Genomic DNA, 26,768 nt, shown 5'->3' with positions numbered 1-26,768 from the left:
GTAACCGCCACCTTATCCGTCTCAGCCAGTCTTATACCCAATGCTCGTGTAGCCCCACAATGGTGCTTATTCACCTGGCTCCTTGACATTTTGCAATAGTAAGTGACTGTACCCAACTATTGTACCCAACTACTGTCCATAGCAGTGACGTTCTGACACCACTGTGGCCACCAGGGAAGTCTCAGCATTGTGAACCAGCAGATTCGTAAGAAGACTATTACTCCTTTTGCTATTTCAGATCATTGGCAGCTGTATATAAAAAAAATCAAGTGTTGGAAACCCCTTTAAACATGTACCATACAATACAATGGTCCTTTTTTTGTCCCTTTTCCAATTCTTATTATGTTACCAGAAGCTGTACTGCTCAGATTTATTCTACAAGGTCCAGTAGGACAAGAGTGATGGTATTGAAAGTATTGAAAGCCATGGTGTGGTAACAACGCAGCTGAAAATGTGGCTGTTGTGCTTTATTAATCTAACTAATTTTCATAAAAATGGTCTGTCACAAGGGCAAAAGTGACCAGATTTTTTCTTATTTTATCCCTGCTTTTTTCTTTTTATTGCCATATGAGTGCAGAAATATTAGACTTTTGTTAGCTATTAGTGATGAGCGAGTGCACACGTTGCTAGGGTTTTCCCGAGCGCACTCCGGTGATCTCCCGAGTATTTGTTAGTGTTCAGAGATTAAGTTTTCATCGCCACAGCTGCAGGATTTACAGCTATTAGCCAGGCTGAGTACATGTGGGGGTTGCCTGGTTGCTAGGTAATCCCCACATGTAATCAAGCTGGCTAATAGCTGTAAATCATTCAGCTGCGGTGATGAAAACTAAATCTCTGAACACTAACAAATACTCGGAGATCACCCGAGCGTGCTCGGGAAAACCCGAGCAATGAGTACACTCGCTCATCACTATTAGCTATATATTTATAGTCTCTACTAGTGATGAGCAAGTGTACTCATTGATCGGGTTTTCCTGAGCACGCTCGGGTGACGTCCGAGTATTTGTTAGTATTCGGAGATTAAGTTTTCATCGCCTCAGCTGAATGATTTACAGCTATTAGCCAGGATGAGTACATGTGGGGGTTGCCTGGTTGCTAGGGAATCCTCACATGTAATCAAGCTGTCTATTAGCTGTAAATCATTCAGCTGCCGTGATGAAAACGTAATCTCCGAACACTAACAAATACTCGGACCACCAGAGCAATGAGTACACTCTCTCATCACTAGTCTCTACCAAAGCAGGTAGTGCAAACAGGATAATAATACAAAGACACACCATAGAGAATCCTGCCCCCCTTGGTAAAGACCGTAAAAAGTAACACTAAATAAAAAGGTCCATATCTGTGGAACCATATGAAGGAGTAAAAAGAAAAAAAAATAACAGAGCTGGATAAAATGAGAACAAAAACTGGTCACTTTTGACCTAGTGACAAATACTCTTTAAATCACTTTATTTTACAGGTGAAAGGCTGTTCCTCCTATAAAACCATAATAGAAACAGTTTTTAAAGGTGAATTAAAATATTGATGGGGCTGTTTGCCACTGTGATTTCCAGCCATGTCATTATCAAACTATTGATGCTCCACCTGACATTATCTTAAGAATTAGTTTGTCTGTACTGAGGAACTAAACTAGTCAATTGCTTTCTAAACAATAACTGTATAGTGTTAGCTTTGCAGATGCTAACATTATTTCTGAAAAATATTTTGAAGGTAACATATACAGTATCTGGGTAGATGCTGTGCTTTCAGGGACCCTGTGGTCTATTGGTTGACTTTAACATGTAATGTGTAGAGATGAGCAACCCCAAACATAAAAGTTTGGGGTTCGTACTGGACAGTTAGTGTCCAAAAGGACAACTGTACTCCGAAGACGGACTTCTTACGAATGTCCTTTGCAAAGTTTTGAGTTCTGGGCAAGGGAGGGAGGAAGAGAGAGAGTAAGAAAATGACAATTTGCCAGCTCAAGAGTTGGGGTCCACATTGTTTTTAATGGGGTTCAGGTCCTGGTTAATGTTTGGGTACAGTTCTGGTACCCTAACCGAACTTTGGAATAAAGTTTGGATCGGGTACCAGAACCCAGACTTCCATGGGTTTGCTCATCCCTAGTGATGTGTTGTAGCAGGTAATATTACCGGGAGCTCTACATTTTACAGCATAGTTCTGCCAACTTGTAGTAGGACCCATTCTCTTTCCCCCAGCATTACTGTTGCTGACTCTGGGCCAATGCAGACCGTGCTTCAATACTTCAATAATCTGAAACATTTCCCTTAATTTTCCCAGCACTACCCAAACTGAGAACAGTAGAAGTATATCAGGTTACTGATGAAAAATGTGCATCAGATAATCTGAGAAGACCCGCAACCATTTTGGTGGAAAGAAAAATTGGAAGCTAAAACTCCATGGAAGCTGCATAGTGTCTGAAAAGGACACCAGGCCATATTAGCCCTTATATCCCACCAACATTAAATTTAGTCCCTAGCTCAGATAGTTTTTTTGACTGCTGCTATACCATTATCCTGGTGCTATACTGAGTCAGGAATTATTCATCTTTTGCAGCAAACAGATGAAATTTGGCGTGAAATGAGATGGATCATGGACGCTCTTCAGTATGCTAGATATAAACAACCAGTAGCTGGATTGCCTGTCACCAGATTTATTGACCTGTCAGAAGAAGAGAATCGGAAGAAAAATAATTCTACATCTTCTCACCTAGACTGTCTGCCATCCCCGTCCCCATCACCAGAGTTGCATCAAAGACGGACTGCAAGTGGTAAGAGTGAGATCACACATTAGGCATGTCAAGTGTTCACTGATGTGTCTATAATTTCATTTCCTGTTGGCTTGATACATTCTGAGATTACTGCCTCAAGATAACCAGCTTTGAAAAACATGGGAACATGATTTTCATCTACTCACGTGTTGCTTTTTTTTAGGTCAACAATGCCCAAATTAAAGTGTTTAATAAATGCCGGACAACTCCTTTACCCTCTTAGCGCAAAATGACGTGTATGTACAAAAAAAAGTTTTAGGAGGACCTAAATGCCTTTCTAGATTCTGTGATGGGTAATTGATGCATGGCATTTTTCACCTAATATGAGGCAATTAGCTTATGCATTGTGGGATTTTTACCTTCCTGCGGATCAACATGTTAGGTTATATGTTTAATTAAATAGACATATGTCTACCTTCAACCTTAGAAATTATTAATTTAATCCAACTTGGAATTTTCCTTTCTATTTTTCAGTACATTGTATTGTAAAATGGCAATGTCATTCAAAGCTACAACTCTTCCTGCAAAATACAAGTCCTCATATGTCTATATCAACAGAAAAGTAAAAAAAAATAGTCATTGCTCTTCAGAGAAGAGAAGGGAAAATTGCAAATGTAAAAACAAAAATTTATGGCTGAAGAAAGGGGTTAAGGAGACACACTCGCTATTTTCACTTTTTTGAAATGTTAAATACAATACACATACATTTAAGAAAATACACTTAAAGAAATTGTCCACAGCAAAGATATTAATAATAATAATATAATAATAATTTTATTTCAATAGCGCCAACATATTCCACAGCACTTTACATTATAGTGGGGACTTGTACAGACAATAGACATTATAGCATAACAATAAACACATAGATTAACAGATACCAAGAGGAATGAGGGCCCTGCTCGCAGGCTTACAATCTATGAGGAAAAAGGGGAGACACAAAAGGTGGATGGTAGCAATTGCTTGCAACAATTGCCTGCATCTCTTCCTGTGCTCAGCGGTCATGTGGTACTGCTCATTAAGGTGATTAATATGGATGCGTCTCCACTCTCATAGGGGTGAAGTGCATATTGATCACCTTAATGAGCGGTACCATGTGACCACTGAGCACAGGAAGAGCTGCTGGCAGGCGACGGCAGCCGGAACGAGATGCAGTGCCAGCACCTAGGGCACGCAGGTAAGTGAGTATAATGTTTGTTTTTTTTCAATAGTAAACATGCACACAGGGATAGGGAATAAGGAGGCATGCATACAGGGATGGAACTGGAAAGCATGCATACAGGAATAGAATGGGGAAGGCATTCATACCAGGACAGGGAAGGGGAGGGATTCATACAGGGACTGAACGAGGGAGGCATGCATACAGGGAAGGAACGACGGGAGGCATGCAGACAGGGGCAGGGACGGGGAGGCATTCATACCAGGACAGGGAAGAGGGAATCCTGCATAGAATGACAGGGACAGGGGAGGCATCCAGATGGGCAAGGACGGGTAGGCATTCATACCAGGACAGGGAAGGGGGAGCCACACATACCAGGACAGGGAAGGGGAGCCATGCATAGCAGTGCAGGGATGAGAGGACAATGCATACCCGGCTTATACTCTAGTCAATAAGCTTACCCAGTTTTCTGTGGCAAAAGTAGGTGCTTCGGCTTATGCTCAGGTCGGCTTATACTCAAGTATATATGGTAGTTAAAGGCAGTCCCTAAGTTTCTTGATCTGGTCCCAATTTTTATGAAACAATCACTGCCAACTTGTGGATGACCTAGGAAAACAATCAGGGTTTATATTTACCCTGTCCAAATATAGGTGGTTTAAGGCCATTCCTGGTGCACTAAAACATCTCTGTATAATAATGGGCAAAATAGGTGAGTAGAGATGAGTGGATTGATCCACGGAGGATTGAGTTCTAGACAAAATTCCTGAATTTTGCTGTTCCACGCAATTTCGAAAACTCTGACAAAAAAAGTATGCCCAGTGCCATTTCGAGCACTGTTGTAGACTCAGTTATCATGCTAATAATGGCAAGAGTAGCCAAGCCGGCTTCTCCATAGTGCCCTGCCTGCATCAATTTGTTCACATGGTCCAGCCCAGCTAATCAGAAAGGGAAATCATAGTCAGTATAAAAGGTAGGGTACAGTCAAGAAATTATGTTTTATGCCTGCACTGTGTAGGGGTAGGATCTCAGAAAATGCAGCATTGGGATAGAAGAAAAGCATAATGCAATTGAAGTGCAGTACTTTAGTGCCAATGTACCAGATTGAAAATGGGAGTGATCGTCTCAGCCTGTGAATACTAAATCAACAATTCAAGTGATATATAGCTACTATCGTAGCTGTATGGTCACTCAAAGTGACTATTTGCATATTTTTCACACATTACAAGCAAGAGGATCAGTATTAAACCTTTCGTTGCTAATTGTCCAGCTAAAAATCAATTTTGAATTCAAAGCTTGCCTTCCACTGAAAGTGTGATTCTTGTATTTTGAGACACACAAGCAAATTTTCCATAACCCTGCAACTTAAGCACATCTGTTTACCCAACAAAGTGTGTGCTTTGGTTAAAATATTTTCTTAGCCTGCTTCACTGCTCTAATATTAGATGTGTACACATGCCACCCGAATACCAGCCAGTTGTAGATACATGTTTTTAGAACATGATCCTATCTAGCTTTTTGGATCTCATGCTAATTTGTAAAGGCACATGACCATATTTTCTTTTTTCACCTTTAATATAAAAGGTCTCTTTTTATTTTTTGAATCTCTATACACCCCACAATCATTGCACAGCCACATGAGCCACACATCTCCTGGCTTCTGACTCCCAAGATAGAGCTAAGTTTTGGAATGGCTTGTATTCCTAAAAAAGAGTTGATAAAAAATCTCTGTGATTGCCTAATGGTTTTGTGATTAGCAAATCAGTTGCAGACTCCAAAAACAGGGATCATTTTTCAATCTCAGCTGGGAAACAATAAATTCACATTCAAAACAATACACCTGTTTTGGTTCTCTGAGTAAAAGGATATTATTTTTCAATGGCTTGTGGAAAAAAAAAATAATAAGAAAAAAAAAAAAAAAAAAAAATATATATATATATATATATATATATATATATATGTACAGCTCTGGCAAAAATTGTATATATATATGTATATTTTTGAGTAAAGCCTAAATTGTTCATTTATTCTATAAATTTCTGTCAACATGTCTCTGAATTTCCAAGCAATAAATTTTGTATTTATTTTCCGAAAAAGAAAAATGATCAATATTAAAAAAAAAAACAAAACAGTGCTTTCGGACCTCAAATAATGCAAAGAAAGCAAGTTCATAATTATTTAGAAACAACAATACTAAATTAATGTTTTAACTCTGGGAGAGGTCAGAAATCAGAAATATTTTGTGGAATAACCATGATTTTTAATCACAGCTTTCATGCGTCTTGGCATGCTTTCCACCAGTCTTTCACACTGCTTTTAGGGCAAAAATTTAAGCAGCTCTTTGTTTGATGGCTTGTGACTATCCATCTTCCTCTTGATTACATTCCAGAGGTTTTCAATGAGGTTCAGGTCTGGAGATTGGGCTGCCCATGACAGGGTTTTGATGTGGTGGTCTCTTAATTCTTGCCAGGGCTGTATATATATAATCATGACTGAAAGTGTTGGCACCTTTGAAATTGGTCCAGAAATTGAAAGTATTTCACCCAATTGCACATGTTTTGTTATGTACATGTTTATTCTCTTTGGCCAGTTTCACACATACCTATATTTCCGGTACCGGCGACTTGTGCTGAAGCCGGGTCTCATCATTCTCCCCTGCTCTGCCGGTGAGCAGAGAAGAATGATGAGTGTTATATTAAAGTCTGAACGACAGCAGGTGATGGCTTTTGGGACTGTTACCCCATCATCCGACAAATGCTGTTGCTAATAACAGTGACAGCAGGTTCGGAGGATGGGGGTATTCCACAGCCGCCAGCTGCGATTGTAAGGAAATAAATGAATGAAAAAGCCGACGTGGGTTCCCCCCTATTTTATTGAACCAACCAGACTAAACTCACAGCTGTTAGCTTCTGCAAGGTTGGTTATCAAGAATAGAGGGTTCTCCATGCTGTTTTTCTAATTATTTAAATAAATTAAAAAAAGTGTGCCGCCCCCCATTTTTGATAGCGGGGGGCCACTATTCTCAGACTGGTAAGGGACCATTGATATAGGCCCCCCAGCCTAAAAACAGCAGCCTGCAGCTTCCCAGAAAAGGCACATCTATTATTAGTAAAATAAATAAACAACAATATACCATACCTGTCCGTCTTTGTGTCCCACGCTGTAATCCAAGTCTGAGGGCTAAATAGTTTTTGACCAGGGCGGTGCCAAGATGCCACCATCCCATCTGAAAACCACTGGTAAATGAGTCTGCTGAGAGCGCAGTGTCATTCACCAGAGATGACATCATCCTAGGTAATAAATCTTCCAACAGGACAATGACCCCAAACATACTTCAAGAAGCACCCAAAAATGGATGGAAACAAAGTACTGGAGCGGTCTGAAGTGGTCAGCAATGAGTCTGGATCTAAATACCATTGAACACCTGTGGAGAGATCTTAAAATTGCTGTTGGGAGAAAGTACACTTCACATAACGAGAAACTTGTAGCAGTTTGCAAAATAAGAGTGGTCCAAAATACTAGTTGATAGGTGTAAGAAACTTGTTGATGATTTGTAGAAATCGAGATGTCATCATGGACAGGAGGTAGATCAAGAGTTAACAGGTTTATTAACAACACGTATACTCCGCACAGGGAGTGTAAGGACTCAGGACATGTGTAAGGGAGTAGGGCAGAACTGGCAGCTAGGAAGGGACAGGTATGTACGATAGTTCAATTGCAAGATACAAAGACAATAAAACTTATCAGTCTGTAGTTTTCTTGATTGCAGTGTCTCGGCTCTCCAATGGTGGCACTGACAACAGCGGCACATGAGGTCTCAGAGGTGTCTGTAGAGGATGGTGTTCCAATCCAAGGAGCGGGTGACGCATCTTTGAAGGATGCAGAGTGCTCCTGCGCTCCCAAAAACCAAACGCTGTGCTCAGTCCAGTACATAGTACCGCCTAAACAAAGCCTCGCTCCATGGTGCACACAGGTACCAGGCTTAGGGGCTCTGGCCTAGTCACTTGCTTTTCGCTGCGCTGTGCGCATGTTACAGTCACTGGTCTCAACTCAGAGTCATCTCCTGGCATGGAGGTTAACGGGAAATGGGCAGTCTGTCATCCACTTACAGTAGACCGATATGCAGGGGATCTGTCAAGTCGGCCTGCGCTCAAGGGGTGCTCTGCCGTCACCGCTAATACTGCACCCGACTGTCTGCTTAGCTTTCCCACCTCAACTCTTTTCCTGCATACAGCGCTTTTTAACCCGGCCCCTCCTGCTGCAGTCACATGCAAGGGTCAGTCCTTGTCTGAAAGTCTTCCCCCTGCAACAATGGTGACAGTCCCGGTAGATCCAGAACCGGTGTGAGAAACTAGTACCCGATCTTGTTCTTCCTCTTACATTCCTCCTCTCTTTTAGATCACCATACCACGGGTGAGAGTTTTCTTAGTTCATGTTGACGCTCTTCCAGTCTTTGAACTATTTTGCCGCCAAACAAACTGATCCTGATTGTATCAGTTAGGGGGTACAACTGCTGTAGATCGTTCAGAGCGACGTAGGATAGAAGGAGAAGTAGATTCCACAGAAGCCACTGACTCAGGTTGTCCTCAGGGACTGGAAGAAACATTTTCCCCGACTGAACCGTCTGTGTCAGATTCTTCCTTTTCATATTCAGCAAGCACTGGCGGAACTACATCCAGTGTCTCCTGTCGGGTCTCTTGATAAGCAGGGTCTTAACATGTTTTGATGGACTATGCGAGTGGGGGCATGTCCACTCCCTCAGGCTGAATCTCATAGATGGGTCCCTTAGCGTCGACTTTACGCTTCATGCTTCACCCGATATGGGTTCTTTTCCCACCGGACTCCAGATTATCTAGAGGGCACCTCTCTCATACCAGGACACGGTCTCCCACCTGGAGAGCTGTCCCACGCAGAGGAGTGGTCCTGGGATGTTCCATTTCTTGAAATTTGGTCCATACAAGACAATTCAAAGTCTGCAACTGATGTCGATGTTCTCAAACCCAAGTAGATACTCCCGTCCATGGGTAGTCTTCCTTGGGCCCTAGCTCCAGTTCAGTAATTTCTTTCCCTGGATGACCAAACAGGAAAGTATACGGCGTGTAACCGGTGGTGCTGTGTTTTCGATTGTTATAGACCCATACCAACTCGGCCACATACTCAGGCCACCGGCCTTTCTATCCTCTTCCAAGATCCTCATCATCTGGATTAGAGCACGGTTGAACCGTTCGCAGGCCCCATTTCCATGGGGGTGGTAGGGCGTCATCCGAGACTTTCCTATCTGGTACAACCAATGTAACTCCTCCATCTCCCTTTCCAAGAAAACAGGCACCTTGATCTGAGTGTATGCGCTTTGGACGACCGTACACCTGGATGAAGTTCTTACAGATGGCATATGCCGTGGATTTGGGAGCCTGATCTCGCGTCTGAGTCACGAAGGCAAACTTCATGAAGTCATCCATCATCAACAAGCAATGTTCATATCCCTGATGCGCTGGGCCAATGGTCAGATATTCTATCATTAGCAACTCTAGAGGAGCCAATGTCACTATGGTCTGTGTGAGGGCACTTTGTTCAGGTGGCTTGGCTAAGTCACAGCTCCGACATGATTGATACATTTCCTCCACTACAGTTTTAAATTGAGGATGATAAATTTGTCGTTGTAGCCATTGGAGGGTCTTTTCCGGTCCAAAGTGAACTCCTCTTTCGAGTGCCTCTGTAGCCACCTGGGCAGCAACGTTTCAGGGACCACCGTTTGACAGGTGACGCCCAGCTCCCGTGGCAGTAGAAATATCTGGTACAGAACTCCATCACGCAGCTGTAGTTTCTCCCACTGTCATAACATCCGCAGAGCACCAAGGGACAGAGGACCTCTTTCATGCTGACTGGGCAGTTGTTTGAATGACACCCACTGCCTTAATCATGCCAATTCTTCATCCTCCTGTTGTATCTGGACCCACTCATCATGGGATTGTCCCAGTAGACACGTACAAGTCGTTGTCTGTACTTGCTCGAGCACGGCTGCCAAAGTCCTGGCCGAGTCCCTGAATCTAGGAACCTCTTCAGCCTCTAGTTCCTCATCACGATTAGGCCCTGGCTCCCCATAGTTCACTCAGGACAAAGCATCGGCATGGGTATTCTCTGCTCCTCTCTTGTAGGTGATTTTATAATGAAATTTCGCCATCTGTGCTACCCAGCGGTGTTCCAGCTCCCCAAGTTTTGCTCTTTCCAGATGAGCCAACGGATTGTGCACACGTGAACTTCAGAACCAGACAGATATTCAGCAAACTTCTCTGTCATGGCCCACACCAATGCCAACAGCTCCATCTTGAAAGAACTGTAGTTATCCGGGTTCTTCTCAGAGTCATGAAGAGATCGACTTGCATAAGTGATTACTCTCTCCTCTCCTTTCTGAATCTGGGACAGCACTGCTCCGAGTCCATGCAAACTTCCATCCGTATGTAGAATGAACAGCTGCATAAAGTCAGCATAGGCCAGCACTGGTGCCTCCATCAAGGCCAATTTCAGGGCTTGAAACGTTCCTCTTGTTGCTCGCCCCATTGCACAGTTCTGTTTCTAGCACTAGAGGGTACCCTCTTCAACAGCTCCAGCAGCGGCTTCACAATGTGGGTAAAGTTCTTTTCAAAATGTCTGAAATACCCCATGAGTCCCAGGAAAGCCCCGACATCTTTCATGGTTTTCGGGGTAGGCCAATCTTGTGCCGCAGCAATCTTTTCTTGAGATTGTCTCACTCCTTCTGCAAAGACAACATGTCCCAGATACTCAATTTGAGTGCGAAACAGATGACACTTCGCACTCAAGTGAGATTTCACTTTTAGACAATGCTGTTGTAGATGACTCAACACCTGTTCCAGTCTCTGGAGATGTTCTTCAAATGAGGGAGCAAAGACAATGATGTCATTCAGATAGATCAGAGTGACCTTGAAGTTTAAATCCCCCAATCACCTTTCAATGAGTCGCTGAAATGTTCCTGTGGCATTGGCCAGGCAGAATGGCATCTGATCAAACTCAAATAATCCTATGGGGAGTGTTCTGATCCAGTGACCTTGGAGTAGCATGAAAACTTTCACTGGAGTAGGTGGTAACTATACTGACCGCAAATCCTGATCTTAACACCGCAACTAGTAGCCGTGGGGTGTACCTAACAAACCCTAGACACCTCGTCACAGCCGGAGGACTAGATACCCCTATAAATGGAAATAGGAATACTATCTTGCCTCAGAGCAGAACCCCAAAGGATAGGCATCCCCCCACAAATATTGGCTGTGAGTAGGAGAGGAAAGACAAACACAGGCAGAAAACAGGATTTAGCACAAGAGGCCACTCTAGCTAAAATAGGAAAGGATAGAACAGAGTCCTGTGTGGTCAGTATTACAACCCTTCCAAAAAATATCCACAGCAGATTATACCAAAAATTCCTCCATCTAACTAAAGACGTGGAACGTATATCTGCAACTCCAGAGACTCCTAAACTCAGAGCAGGAATACAATCAAAAAGCTGTGTGCCATAGAAAAAGAAACAGACACTTATCTTTGCTGAATTGGCAGCTAAGCAGGAGAAGCCAGACAAAGATCCAACACTTCCCAAGAAACATTGACAACTGGCAAGGACTAATGAGTCCTGCAAACCTAAATACCCCAGTCAGAATTGCAATCAGCAGATACACCTGTCCAGGACTGCAGGCCAGGGACAACTGCATTACCACCTACAACCACCGGAGGGAGCCCAAAAGCAGAATTCACAACAGGGGAGTATGAAGGCTGTTTTGGCTCGGTCTTTCTCGGGCATCGGCACTTGCCAGTAGCCACTGGAGAGGTCCAACGTGGAAAAGTATTTAGCATTTCGCAGGACGGACAGTTACTCCTCAATCCTTGGCAACGGATACAAATTTCGTACTGTACAGGCATTGAGCTTGCGGTAATCAACACAGAAATGTAACATTGCATCCTTCTTCTGCACCAGCACGATGGGGCAGCCCATGGGCTCTGACTCTCAGATTACCCCCTTCTGTAGCATCTGGATCAGCATGCCTTTCTCCTCCTGGTACTTTTTGGGAGGAATTTGACGGTAACACTCTCTAATGGGCGCAGCATTTCCAGTTGGAATCTCATGTGTGATTGCCGTTATGCAGCCTAAAGTCATTCTCGTGTATCACGAACACATCCTGGTATCTTCCCAACAATGCCCTCACGTGCTGTATCTGTTATAGTGTGAGTTCAGTAAGCTTAGCTCTCATCTGTTCCATGATTCAGTGTCCCTCCTTCAAATGTCGAGGGTCGGTTGACAAGGCAGAGTCCACAGTCACCACCCAAGGGTCCCCTTGTTTGATAGTCAGCAGTACATCCTGAGGTGATATCAGCTCTTCTGGCATACCCAGGACATGAGCCACTTCACTTCTGGGGGGTAGTATGACATCATTTTCCCCCAAATTCACATAGCTTACATGAACTGCTCTGTCTCGCACTATAGCTAATGTCTGCGCCACAAGAATTCCCGGTGGTAACTGGCCAGCATTACTCTGCTCTATCTGAACCTCGACACCTTCCAGGAAGGTACATGCTCAGATGGGCAGGGTAAGCACTGTTTGACCCAGCAGTTGGACCGTATTGATTGAGGTTGGGGCAATTACTTTCCCCAGTGTCTTTCCACAGCTGGAAGTCTCTTGGGCTTGGGCCACCCTAATCAGCTGTTGGAAGACTCTCCTCTGTGATATATGGGTACTCCTTTGTTAAAGGAACCTGTCTGGGGACTCTTTAATAAGAAGACTTCTGAATTCACATTCATGTCTAGTGTGACAGTATGTTCATTACTCGCCTCTCCAGCAGTTAACACCACTCCTATTTGTCCTACGTCTTTCTCACAGACCACTATATTCATCCAGACCACCCCTGCGACTGGGATGGGCAATTGATTGGTGGCTGTGAGCTTGATCACTGGTCCCCATTCAGGCCGCATCGCTTCAGTAAAGTGCCGGCGAAAGTATACTTCGGCATTGTGGTCACCTGTGAGCCAGTATCGACCAGACAACGTACAGCATGACCATTCGTCTCTGCCCAGACGAAGTGGCACATGGAAACAAGATTTTTGGGACTTGTATTCCTTTTTAATAGTACAGGCACCGGGCGGCATCCCCCAGGCTCAGAGCCCCCTAGTTTAATGGACGGCCCTAGAAAGGTCTACCCCATCGGGTGCATCACCGGGCTACATGTGCTACTTCTCCACACGTGGGGGTCTTTCTCTGTAGGACATTCTCATCTCACGGCTGGGGTCAGGCTCATGACAATTTTCATGTGGACTTCAGCTACAATGGGTACTTTATTTGAATCAGCCAACTCTTCACATATCTGCTGTATCTTCTTTTACAATTCTTCTACCCATTGAGGTGCAGTAATCATAGTTGCGGTTACTTCCCCACTCCGGACCTTCCCCACCGGAACTGTCACCCTCTGCTCTTGCTCACGCGTGTGCGCTTCACTCTTTATTTCAGAGAAAGTCATGCTGGGCTTTACTCTCAAGTGCTCTTGCCCATCCTGCTTCAGCAGCACGTCCCGTAGGCCCGTCACTGATTGGTCTTGCAGCACTACGTCAGTAGACCCTATGCCTATGCCGTCTTTGTGAGCAATGGCAGTATGAAGTTCCTACAGTGCATTCATAAACTGGGCAACTGTCTCCCCCTTTCTTTGAACCCAGCCGAACAGGCGCATATGCAATTCCTCTATGACTGTGGGGTCCCCATGTGTCTCTTCAAGTGTGAGTAAGATTTTATCCAGGGTATCTCTCACCTGTGGGGGCCGAAGCATGACAGAGTCCCGGGCCTCCCCATCCAGTGCCATCATAGCCACCTCTGCTTCTAGGGCCGGAGTCATGGGATGCATCCTCATCATCCCCCTTATACGTTCAGTCCAACTCCAAAGCATTGTGTTATTCCCAGTGAACTTCAGGAGGTTATTTAACATGGCACCCAGGGAGATACTAGATCTAGGACCCCCTCCAACTGCTTGATCTGCCGCTTCAATGCCATTGAACGACATCCTGCTGACTACGCCAAATGTAGAAATCACGGGAACGTGAGATGTTGTCACGGACAGGAGGTAGATCAAGAGTTAACAGGTTTATTAACAACATGTATACTCCACACAGTGAGTGTAAGGACTCGGGCGGTGTGTAAGGAATTAGGGCAGAACTGGGAGCTAGGAAGGGGCAGGGAAGAATGATGGTTCGATAGGAAGAAACAAAGGCAATAAAACTTAGCAGTCTGTAGTTTTCTTGCTTGCAGCAACTCAGCTCTCTAATGGTGGCACCGACAACAGCGGCACATGAAGTCTCAGAGGTGTCTGTAGAGGACGGGGTTCCAATCCACGGAGTGGGTGATGGGTCTTTGAAAGATGCGGAGTACTCCTGCACTCACGAATGCCAAACTCTTTGCTCAGGTCAGTACGTAGTACCGCCAAAACAAAGCCTCAGTCCGCGGTGTACACAGGTACCTGCCTAAGGGGCTCTGGCCTAGTCACCTGCTTCTCACTGTGCTGCGCTTACATTACAGTCACTGGTCTCAACTCAGAGTCACCTCCTGGTGTGGATGTTAGCTGGAAACTGGCAGCCTGTTGTCCACTTACCGTAGACGATAACCAGGGGATCTGTCAAGTCGGCCTGCACTCAAGGGGTGCTCTGCTGTCACCGCTAACATTGCACCCGACTGTCTGCTTAGCTTTCCCGCCTTGACTCTGTCTCTTTTCCCATGTGCAGCGCGTTTTAATCTGGCCCTGCCTACCGCAGTCACATGCAAGGGTCGGTCCCTGTCTGAAACTTCCCCCCCTGTAACATTGGTGACAGTTCCGGTAGTTCTGGAACCAGTGTGAGAAAGGTATACCTGATCTTGTTCTTCCTCTTACAATTATTGGAACCAATTGATTGCAGTTATTTATTCTAAAGCATGTGCAACCAAATATTAAGATGAGAGTGCCAACAATTTTGTCTGGCTCTTTTTTGATGTTTTGTTTGAAATTATGTAAAAATTGCCTTTTTCCTGTTTTGTTTGTGTTGTTCCAACACAAACACAGAAAATAATCATGTGTATAACAAAACATGTGAAACTGCAATAATTTTCTGGGAGTAAAACTTCATTTTCTGGAACAATTAAAAGGGTGACAACACTTTCGGCCATAACTGTATATGACTTACATAGTAGCCGTTCAGTAGGCATAGACCTTAATCCTTTAATTTCCCTCAAATCTCCCATCTCATACAGTAATACACTAATGAAGAATAACAGTGGGTTGCTGTAGTGTACACAGTAAATGTTACAGGCTTCGCCACTTCAAAGGAGCCCAATTTACCACTAAGTCAGTCTAACCAGAAAACCACTAAATGGAAACTCTCCCATCTAAACAGTTCCAGACAGGTGGTGGAATAAGTGTAAGTGCAGTCAACTCATTTTGGGTGTCTATAGTTTGGAGCACAGCATGAAAAACGCAACAATTCATTTTAGACGCTCAAATAATGCTGCATTCATCTGCTTCTGTGACAAACTTTAATTTCATAAAAAATAGAATGGGCTCCTGGTGAAGAATAGTTATCTCCTTATTTATATTTCATGAAAAGTTGGGATTTTTATGTCGTTTTCATGGTTCTGTGCACCTCAAGATGTTTACTTTTACATTCCTTGATTCAGTATACTATATACAGTATTAGAAATTGGTGCCTAGTTCAGATGAGCAAATTTTTAGACCTGACTCGAATTTGCCTCAACTGTCTTGTCTTCTTATATTTTTGCCACACAATGTCCATTTTGGCATTTTCACTTTGGGCTACCGGTGCCAAGTAGGCCTCTGACATCACAACGCACATGGTAAAATCATATGCATCACCTGAGGCTTTGTCAATGTGTTGACTGGCACACATGGTAACATTGTGATGTCAGAATGTCATAAGGAAGCCATGGCACAGAGTGAAAACCCCTGAAAAGAACATTGTGCGTTGGATGAATGAAGAAGCCGAATGAGTGGAGGCCTGGACTTCAGGCTGCAGCAGCGGGTGTGCTTCAAGGTAGAAGTTTTGAATGACACCATGTACAACACCATTTATTTTGCCATACAATAACCTTAAAAAAGGGGGAAAAAAACCAAGTGCCGTAAAAAAAATTTCACTGTTGTTTTTTTTTTTTTTCTATTGCATTTTATGGTAAAAATGACCTGGTAACATTACTGTTTAGGTCAGCAAAATTACTAATAAAAAAATAAGAGGCAGCACACCCTAACACTGAAGGAGCTGCAGAGTTCCTAAGCAGAGACTGGAGTGTCTGTCCATATGACCACAATGAGCTGTACAATCCATAGAGGTGGCCTTTATGGCAGAGTGGTCAGAAAAAAACCTTTACTTGAACACAAAAATTTGTAAGGCTCATTTTGGGTTTGCCAAAAGACATGTGGTAGACTCCCCAAATGTATGGAGGAAAGTGCTGTGGTCAGATGAGAACAGCATTGAACTTTTTGGCCACCAAGTTAAATGCTATGTCTGGAGCCAAACCTACACATCTCCATCACCCCAAAAATACCATTCGCACAGCAAAGCATGGTGGTGGCAGCATCATGTTGTGAAGATGATTTTCAGCAGCAGGAACAGGGAAAATGGTCCAAATCGAGCGGAAGATAGATGATGTGAAATACAGGGATATTCTTGAGCAAAACCTCTTTTAGTCTGTCAGTGATTTGAGACTGGGATGGATGTTCACCTTCCAACGAGACAATGACCCAAAGCATACTGCTAAAGTAGCACTCGATTGTTTTAAGGGGAAATATGTAAATGTTTTGGAGTGGCATAGTCAAAGCCCTGACCTTAATTCAATTAAGAATCTGTGGTCAGACTTGAAGATTGCTGTTTACCAGAATAAACGATCGAACTTGAAGGAGTTGGAGTAGTTTTGCCTTCAAGAATTGACAAAAATCACCTTGACAAGATGTGGAAAGCTCCTAGAGACTTTTCCAAACTGACTTGCAGCTGTTCTTGCCAAAAAAGAGGCTCCACAAAGTACTGACTTTAGGGGAGTGAATAGTTATGCACACTGAAGTTTTCAGTTATTTTGTACTTTTTGTTGTTTGCCTCACAAATAAAAAGAAAACCAAATGTTTGTTCACAGCTGTAGGCATGTTCTTTCCATGAACTGATGCAAACCCTAAAAAAACAGTGAAATTCCAGGTTGTGTGGTAGCAAAACTGAAAAAGGACTAAACTGGCAGTTTTTACTCTCTTGATTGGTCCCAGGAATCTGTAATAATGCCCACTCAGAGCAAATTACATCTTTTTTCCTGTGGCCAGTCATTGATTCAGCACAGGAACTCTCGCAACATCCTACACTCATGCTATGACTGGAGAAAGAAGATATCAAATGCGTTGAGTGATTATAGCACCTAAGATCAGGACTAGTCTGGGCAATTAACTAAAATGCAAGGAAAGGGATTTGGGTAATATTTGTGGTGGTTTGGGGGTGTTCGGGTAGCTGGAAGGTTACCTATATGCTGGACATACAGAATATTAGATTAGTTTCTAGATGAACTTGCCAGTGTCCTGATTTTTCCTTGACTGCATTTGTTAGTAGATAAAAGGATTGGCAGTTGGATATCAAAACTTTTTGTTACTTTTGCTTGCAGAGAAGAAAAGTTATTGCTAGAAGTATTAAGCAGCTGCATAATCCCCTCCTCGCGTTTAGAAAATATGCATGCTCCCCCAAGCCAAGACTGCATGCTTATGGGTGTATGGGAAATAGGTGTCAGCCGAAAGCACTTGAAAACATATACCACAGCTAGTAGAGATGATTGGATCGATTTGCAGTATATCAAGTTTGAGTCGAATATCCTATACTTGCAGTTTTGCGCAAATTTTAACATTTTGAGATTTGATTTGTGGCTTGCAAAAAAAAAAATTACCTGGCACCATTTCCCACACTGCTGAAGCATTAAAGAGCGGGCTACGTCATTTTGCGTTGCCGAGCGTGCCTCCTCATAATGTCCTGCCATTGTTGCATCTAGCAGACTATTATACCTACTATTATACCTTGCACAATCATCAATCACAGATCAGCATATCCCAGTAGAGCCTGGTTTGTACAGCAGAGTTGGTTTCCTCCTTCAGAGTCACTGAGTATCTCTCTTCTGTAGAGGTTAAGCTCTTATGGTCAGAGGGGTCCTCTATATCTCATTTGTGGCATGTAAGCTCTTATGGTCAGCAGGGTCAACTCTCTATTTTATAGAGTGTATGCTCTGATAGTCAACAGTGTTCTCTCCCTCTCACCTGTAGAATGTTAACTCTCATGGTTAGTAGAGTCATCTCTCTCCAATAGAGTAAGGTATTCTCTCTCATGTAGAGTGTAAGCTCTTAAGGTAAGCAGTTTCTACGCTCTCTTCTGTAAGGTGTAAGCTTTTATGGTCAGCAGTGTCCACTTTCTCTTCTGTAGAATGTAAGTTCTTATGGTCAAATACCCCAAATTAAAGACCAAAAAGAAAAAATATAATTCGGCATACTCCCTAAAGTAAGATAACCCAAATGAAAGGGGTAGTACAAAACCAAGAATAAAACTCAGCAAAGTTTACTTATAATAAATCAAATAAAAAATTCATCAATCTAAAATAAGGTTAAAACAAGGCAGAGTGAATTTCAAACAATCCACAAAAAGTAATATTTAACAACCACAAAAAAATTGTTAAGGACAAGTAACTCCAAATAGACATAAGTGTACAGTGGTGTTAATATATACAGGTAAACAAGCAGGCTGTAGGGAGCTGAGATAATTCAGCTTCCAAACATGACAATGTGCAGCTTAAAGTGCAAATGCATAGTAAATAATGGAGTACCAATGTTAAAAGCTGGGAAAGAATGTCCCATAAAAGCTAAGCATGGCCAGTGTCATATGGCAAGTGCCCGATATCCATTAATTAACAATACCATGCTGTTATTACCTGCAGTGTGGGGATTGTGAGGAGAGAGACAGCAGGGACCTGTCTCTCTTGCCTGTAGAGTGTAAGCTCTTATGATCAGCAAGTCCTATCTCTCTCCTGTAGAATGGAAGCTCTTAAGGTCAGCAGTGTCCACTCTCTCTTGATGTAGAGTGTAAGCTCCTTTGGTCAGTGGAGTCCTGTTTCTCTCGCCTGTAGAGTGTAAGCTCTTATGATCAGCAAGGTTCTCTCTCTCTCCTGTAGAATGGAAGCTCTTAAGGTCAGCAGTGTCCACTCTCTCTTGATGTAGAGTGTAAGCTCTTTTGGTCAGTGGAGTCCTGTCTCTCTTGCCTGAAGAGTGTAAGCTCTTATGATCAGCAAGTCCTATCTCTCTCCTGTAGAATGGAAGCTCTTAAGGTCAGCAGTGTCCACTCTCTCTTGATGTAGAGTGTAGGTTCTTTTGGTCAGTGGAGTCCTGTCTCTCTCGCCTGTAGAGTGTAAGCTCTTATGATCAGCAAGGTTCTCTCTCTCTCTCCTGTAGAATGGAAGCTCTTAAGGTCAGCAGTGTCCACTCTCTCTTCTGTAGTGTGTAAGCTCTTATGGTCAGCGGGGTCCTGTCTCTCTCAGCTATAAAATGTAAGCTCATATGGTCGGTAGGGTTCTCACCATCTCTCCTCTTCCTCATGCGTATTTTCCAAACCAATTAAAACCTTTCCCATATGAAATTCACATAAATTTATTCTGAGCAAATCAAATTTTGGGAGAAAATTCTGCCTAGTTGGCAAATTTGAATATCAAAAGATCTGCTTGTCTCCCATAGCAAGTTTTAGAAAATACCAATCTAATAAGGTATAGTGCTAGACATAATAAAGAATTTCATGTACAAAATACTGCTTGTTTGTTGGTTTTTGGGACTTTATTATTCTTAGTAATTACAACACATTTTGAGATATATAACTTTTTTGCTTGTAAAATGAGACATATGATGTTAAGAGGCAGGAAACCGAATGGTTCTGAATGACACATTTTATAAATGAACTTAAGTCAGCAATTGACTACCAAAAAGATCTGTTTATTCCTAACCTTGTCGATGGGAATGAGAGTAAAGTGACAGTTTTTGCTGATGATATCACACTTTGTAAGATAATAAAAATTGAGGAAAACTGTGCGGAATTACCGCACTGTGAGGATTCTCCACTGTCAGCGCTGGGAAAGGCGGTCACGTGACCACAAGTATATGATATGCATAGTCCTGATCAGAATCTGACTTGTGTGATTCCGGCCTCACGCAATACACTTGTATTGAATGTGCCAGAAACAGTCTAGTAGGATTCTGGCTGGGAGTATGCATATCGTATACTTGTGGTCACGTGACCGCCGTTCCCAGCGCTGACAGCGGAGAATCCTCACAGTGCACAGTGCACGCAATGTGAGGAATCATAAGTCTGCAGTCACAGAATCTAAAAGCTCAATACAGCAAAGTTTTTACGCCAGTATTCTGGCCTAAACAGCTTTGAAAGGTCGTATAATTTTGGAGACTGCGCTAAAACTATGCGCCTTTTGGCATTGTCGAGCCATTTTCAAGAAGGGTTGAAAAGGGACAATACCTCAATTAGCCAATTTGGAATGTAATGCAATTACGGTACATTATATTCTGAAGTGTAAAACCATGCATTTTGAAAAAAAGTGTGTTGAGTCTACAACTACATTTATGATTTTATTACTGTGTAAATGCTGACGCGTTTCACATCATGTTTGTGAACTACATTTGGCATAAGCCAAATGTATCCTTAGGGCCCCATTCACCTGAGCAATGCCAAAATGTTGCTTTTATTCAAAAGCATACTTAGTTTTTAATAGTGTAGTAGACTAATGCCATTCTATATTTATTTATTACACTTCTTTTTATAGTGTCACCACATTCCAAAGCACTTTACAGACATCATCACTGTCCCTATTGGGGCTTACAATCTATATTCCCTATCAGTATGTCTTTGGAGTGTGAGAGGAAATCGGAGAACTCAGAGGAAACCCACGCAAACACAGGGAGAACATACAAGCTCATCGTGGATGTTGTCATTGGTGGGATCTGAACCCAGGACCCCAGCGCTGTGAGGAACCACTGAGAAAACATGTTTAGAATAAATAGTGGTATACTTTTCATATAACAGCACCCTCTTGGTGGCATATTTCACCAGATGCCTCTATGGTGCCATATGTCATAGTCTCACCCAAAGAGTGGCGAGACTTCAGTGTACTGTAAATTTTAGATGGAAGTCTCAATCTCAATGTGAACAAAGTCTGAAATTAAAGTTGCATATAGCCATACAGTGTTAATAGCAGCACGTGGGGCCTTACTCTAAATACATATGTCTCCCATTTCATATGGATATCCACAGTTTCTTTTCCTGGGATTCTGTAAAAATTGGCAAAAAAGTGTTTTGCTATATTTTGTTAAATGTTGTATATATGGAGCCTTTAATGGAGGGTACCTGCGAAATATATCTCAGGTATATGGATATATATAATTTATATTTAAACAATGTGATATTTTCAACAGAAGATATGAAAAAATAGTAAGGAGCGAATCATCATTCTATCCATGATTCCTATTGTAATCTTATCTGCATTTTCTAGACTTATTTTTCCATTATCTGTAATCTGCTTATCATGTTTACCATTATCCCTAATATTAGTCATTTGAGACAGACGTCCTGACACAGGACCAATAACACATGACACTTTTTCAGTAGTACAGCATGTTAAAAAAAAAGGAGCTGTGAAACTTGATTTAACAAGTTATTACAAGCTCCAGAAAGTGAAATACTTTTCCCATTGACACATTACACAGCAACAATATGATCCTGATACTTAATCCTTTATACCTATAGCTGTCTGAAAGGCTCCACAGCCCATTAACTCATTTCAGCGTGGGTTCTCTCAACAGAAAAAAAAAGCTACAGCGTGAAGACAAATAGGAGTTTGCTCCATGCTGAAAAGAGTTTCTGTTTCCCAGACAGATCTCCATTAAGAAGGAACACACTAGGGTACGGAGCGAAAATCACTCGACAGACAGATGAAGAATTGGGGAACGGACTCTGCTAGTAGAAACTCCTGGCAGTCCCCCACTATTTACAGTCTGGGTAAACTGGCAAACTGTCTTGTTCCCAAAGTGGAATAGACAATTGCTAATTTTCTTGGTAGATAGCAACTAAATAAATACGGCTACCGCATTTTTGGATTCTTTTGAAAGGTAGCTTAGCAGATGAGAACTACAACGTCATGTGTTTTACAGAGAGTGACACGGTTTAGCAATGTGTGTCTGGTGGAACAGTTTTCACAAGTATAAAATGCAAAAACTGCCCTGCAAAACTGTTGATTGCCATAAAAATTCTAACATACAGTACAGAACAAAAGTTTGGACAAACCTCATTTAAAGATTTTTCTATATTTTCATGACTATGAAAATTGTACATTCACACTGAAGGCATCAAAACTATAAATTAACACATGTGGAATTATATACTTAACAAAAAAGTGTGAAAAAACTGAAGTTATGTCTTATATTCTAAGTTCTTCAAAGTAGCCACCTTTTGCTTTGATGACTGCTTTGCACACTCTTGGCATTCTCTTGATGAGCTTCAAGAGGTAGTCACTGGGAATGGTTTCCACTTCACAGGTGTGCCCTGTCAGGTTTAATAAGTGGGATTTCTTGCCTTATAAATGGGGTTGGGACCGTCAGTTGTGTTGAGCAGAAGCCTGGTGGATACACAGCTGATAGTCCAACTGAATTGACTGTTAGAATTTGTATTATGGCAAGAAAAAAGCAGCTAAGTAAAGAAAAATTAGTGGCCATCATTACTTTAAGAAATGAAGGTCAGTCAGTCAGAAAAATTGGGAAAACTTTGAAAGTGTCCCCAAGTGCAGTGGCAAAAACCATCAAGCAATACAAAGAAACTGGCTCACATGAGGACCGCCCCAGGAAAGGCAGACCAAGAGTCACCTCTGCTTAGATACCAGGTCAATGCTACACAGAGTTCTAGCAGCAGACACATCTGTACAACAACTGTTAAGAGGAGACTTTGTGCAGCAAGCCTTCATGGTAAAATAGCTGCTAGGAAACCACTGCTAAGGACAGGCAACAAGCAGAAGAGACTTGTTTGGGCTAAAGAACACAAGGAATGGACATTAGACCAGTGGAAATCTGTGCTTTGGTCTGATGAGTCCAAATTTGAGATCTTTGGTTCCAACCACTATGTCTTTGTGTGACGCAGAAAAGGTGAACTGATGGACTCTACATGCCTGGTTCCCACCGTGAAGCATGGAGGACTAGGTGTGATGGTGTGGGGGTGCTTTGCTGGTGACACTGTCGGGGATTTATTCAAAATTGATGGCATACTGAACCAGCATGGCTACCACAGCATCTTGCAGTGAAATGCTATTCCATCCGATTTGGATTTAAATGGACCATCATTTATTTTTCAACAGGACAATGACCCCAAACACACCTCCAGGCTGTGAGGTCCTGTGCTCCCGCTCATTAGCCTCATGTACTATTCACTGCACCCACTGTCCATCACCTTGGTGCTGAAGCCGCGCTGAGTTGATTCACAGGGAAGCAGCGAATATTACCTGTGCCTGCACTCTCCCCCCTCCCATCAAGGATATGGCCCCCTGTCAATCTTATATGCCCCCCTGTGCTGCTGGTAGGCACATGCCCTCCCCCCCAAGTGCTGCTGGTAGGCACATGATAAGATAACAAACAATTAACTCACCTTCTGATAATGGCTCCATGCTCAATGCTCCTTGGTTGCTCTTCCTGTGTCTGTGCTCACATCTGATCATGCGATCGGCACAGCACAGTGATGACATCACTGTGTGCCCAGGTCACATGATCTGATGCCTGGGAAACATGAAGCACAACCAAGGAGCTGTGAGCACAGAAGCATCATCAGAAGGTGAGTTAAGTGTTTTTTATTTTATCATGCACCTGCCAGCAGCACAGGGGGGGCATGTGTCTTCCAGCAGCACAGGGGGGCATGTGTCTGCCAGCAGCATGGGGGGCATGTGTCTGCCAGCAGCACAAGGGGCATATAGTGACTGGGGGGCTGTACCTGCCAATAGCACAGGGGGCATGTGTCTGCCAGCAGCACGGGGGGGGGCATGTGTCTGCCCGCAGCATGGGGGGCATGTGTCTGCCAGCAGCACAGGGGGGCATATAGTGACCAGGGGGGCTATACCTGTCAGCAGCACACTGGGCATATTGTGCCTGGGGGGCATGTACCTACCAGCAGCACAGGGGGCATGTCCCTGCCAGCACAGGGGAGCATATTGTGACCGAGGGGGCATATGTCTGCCAGCACAGTGGGCATATAGTGACCCAGGTTAGCATATTGTGACCGGGAGGGCATGTGCCTGCCAGCACAGGGGGCATATAGTGACCAGGGGGACATGTGCCTAACAGCAGCACAGGGGGCATGTGCCAGCACAAGGATGGGGGTTATATAGATACCAGGATGAGGGACATATGATTTGTAAGACGGACACTGGCATTATAAGACAGACACCCATTTAATCCCTTTCTGACATTAGACGTACTATCCCGTCGAGGTGGGGTGGGCCCCTATGACCACCGACGGGATAGTACGTCATATGCGATCGGCAGCGCTCACGGGGGGAGCGCCGCCGATTGCGGCCAGGTGTCAGCTGTTTATCGCAGCTGACATCCGGCACTATGTGCCAGGAGCGGTCACGGACTACCCCCGGCACATTAACCCCTGGCACACCGCGATCAAAGATGATCGCGATGTGCCGGCGGTATAGGGAGCCCCCGCAGCAACACGATGTGATCGCGTTGCTGCGAGGGTCTTACCTCCCTCCCTGCCTGCTCCAGGCCCGGATCCAAGATGGCCGCGGATCCGGGTCCTGCAGGGAGGGAGGTGGCTTCACAGAGCCTGCTCAGAGCAGGCACTGTGAAGCCTGCAGTGCTGTAAGTCAGATCAGTGATCTGACAGAGTGCTATGCAAACTATCAGATCATTGATCTGTGATGTCCCCCCTGGGACAAAATAAAAAAGTAAAAAAAAAAATTTCCAAATGTGTAAAAAAAAAAATAAAATAAAATATTCCTAAATAATGAAAAAAAAAAAATATTATTCCCATAAATACATTTCTTCATCTAAATTTTAAAAAAAACAATAAAAGTACACATATTTAGTATCGCCACGTCCGTAACGACCCAACCCATAAAACTGGCCCACTAGATAACCCCTTCAGTAAACACCGTAAGAAAAAAAAAAAAAAAGCGAGGCAAAAAACAACGCTTTATTATCATACCGCCGAACAAAAAGTGGAATAACACGCGATCAAAAAGACAGATATAAATAACCATGGTACCGCTGAAAACGTCATCTTGTCCCGCAAAAAACGAACCGCCATACAGCATCATCAGCAAAAAAATAAAAAAGTTATAGTCCTGAGAATAAAATGATGCAAAAATAATTATTTTTTCTGTAAAATAGTTTTTATTGTATAAAAGCGCCAAAACATAAAAAAATGATATAAATGAGGTGACGCTGTAATCGTACTGACCCGAAGAATAAAACTGCTTTATCAATTTTACCAAACGCGGAACGGTATAAACGCCTCCCCCTAAAGAAATTCATGAATAGCTGGTTTTTGGTCATTCTTCCTCACAAAAATCGGAATAAAAAGCGATCAAAAAATGTCACGTGCCCGAAAATGTTACCAATAAAAACGTCAACTCGTCCCGCAAAAAGCAAGACCTCACATGACTCTGTGGACCAAAATATGGAAAAATTATAGCTCTCAAAATGTGGTAACGCAAAAAATATTTTTTGCAATAAAAAGCGTCTTTCAGTGTGTGACGGCTGCCAATCATAAAAATCCGCTAAAAAACTCGCTATAAAAGTAAATCAAACCCCCCTTCATCACCCCCTTAGTTAGGGAAAAATTAAAAAAATGTATTTATTTCCATTTTCCCATTAGGACTAGGGTTAGGGCTAGGGTTAGGGCTAGGGTTAGGGTTAGGGCTAGGGTTAGGGCTAGGGTAAGGTCTAGGGTTAGGGTTAGGGCTAGGGTTAGGGCTAGGGTTAGGGCTAGGGTTAGGGCTAGGGTTAGGGTTAGGGCTAGGGTTAGGGTTAGGGCTAGGGTTAGGGCTAGGGTTAGGGCTAGGGTTAGGGTTAGGGTTAGGGCTAGGGTTAGGGCTAGGGTTAGGGCTAGGGTTAGGGTTAGGGCTAGGGTTAGGGCTAGGGTTGGGGCTACAGTTAGGGTTGGGGCTAAAGTTAGGGTTAGGGTTTAGATTACATTTACAGTTGGGAATAGGGTTGGGATTAGGATTAGGGGTGTGTCTGGGTTAGAGGTATGGTTAGGGTTACCGTTGGGATTAGGGTTAGGGGTGTGTGTGGATTAGGGTTTCAGTTATAATTGGGGGGTTTCCACTGTTTAGGCACATCAGGGGCTCTCCAAACACGACATGGCGTCCGATCTCAATTCCAGCCAATTCTGCGTTGAAAAAGTAAAACAGTGCTCCTTCCCTTCCGAGCTCTCCCGTGTGCCCAAACAGGGGTTTAAACCAACATATGGGGTATCAGCGTACTCAGGACAAATAGGACAACAACTTTTGGGGTCCAATTTCTCCTGTTACCTTTGGGAAAATACAAAACTGGGGGCTAAAAAATAATTTTTGTGGGAAAAAAAAAAGATTTTTTATTTTCACGGCTCTGCGTTATAAACTGTAGTGAAACACTTGGGGGTTCAACGTTCTCACAAAACATCTAGATGAGTTCCCTGGGGGGTCTAGTTTCCAATATGGGGTCACTTGTGGGAGGTTTCTACTGTTTAGGTACATTAGGGGCTCTGCAAACGCAATGTGA

The 26,768-nt window shown here is 43.2% G+C and overlaps 1 protein-coding gene across 1 annotated transcript in view; it reads left to right on the top strand.

Moving 5' to 3' along the window:
• ANKFN1 (ankyrin repeat and fibronectin type III domain containing 1) overlaps nucleotides 1-26,768 on the top strand; it is a 935,619-nt gene that overhangs the window by 819,343 nt on the left and 89,508 nt on the right. Inside the window, exon 16 of the mRNA XM_069752446.1 lies at nucleotides 2,560-2,773. Within this exon, the coding sequence (XP_069608547.1) occupies nucleotides 2,560-2,773 (214 nt within the window). The remainder of the gene's footprint in view (nucleotides 1-2,559; nucleotides 2,774-26,768) is intronic.

The sequence above is a fragment of the Ranitomeya imitator genome, chromosome 2, assembly GCF_032444005.1.
Source record: "Ranitomeya imitator isolate aRanImi1 chromosome 2, aRanImi1.pri, whole genome shotgun sequence".
Classification (NCBI taxonomy): domain Eukaryota; kingdom Metazoa; phylum Chordata; class Amphibia; order Anura; family Dendrobatidae; genus Ranitomeya; species Ranitomeya imitator.
This window is presented reverse-complemented; position numbering and strand designations above follow the sequence as displayed.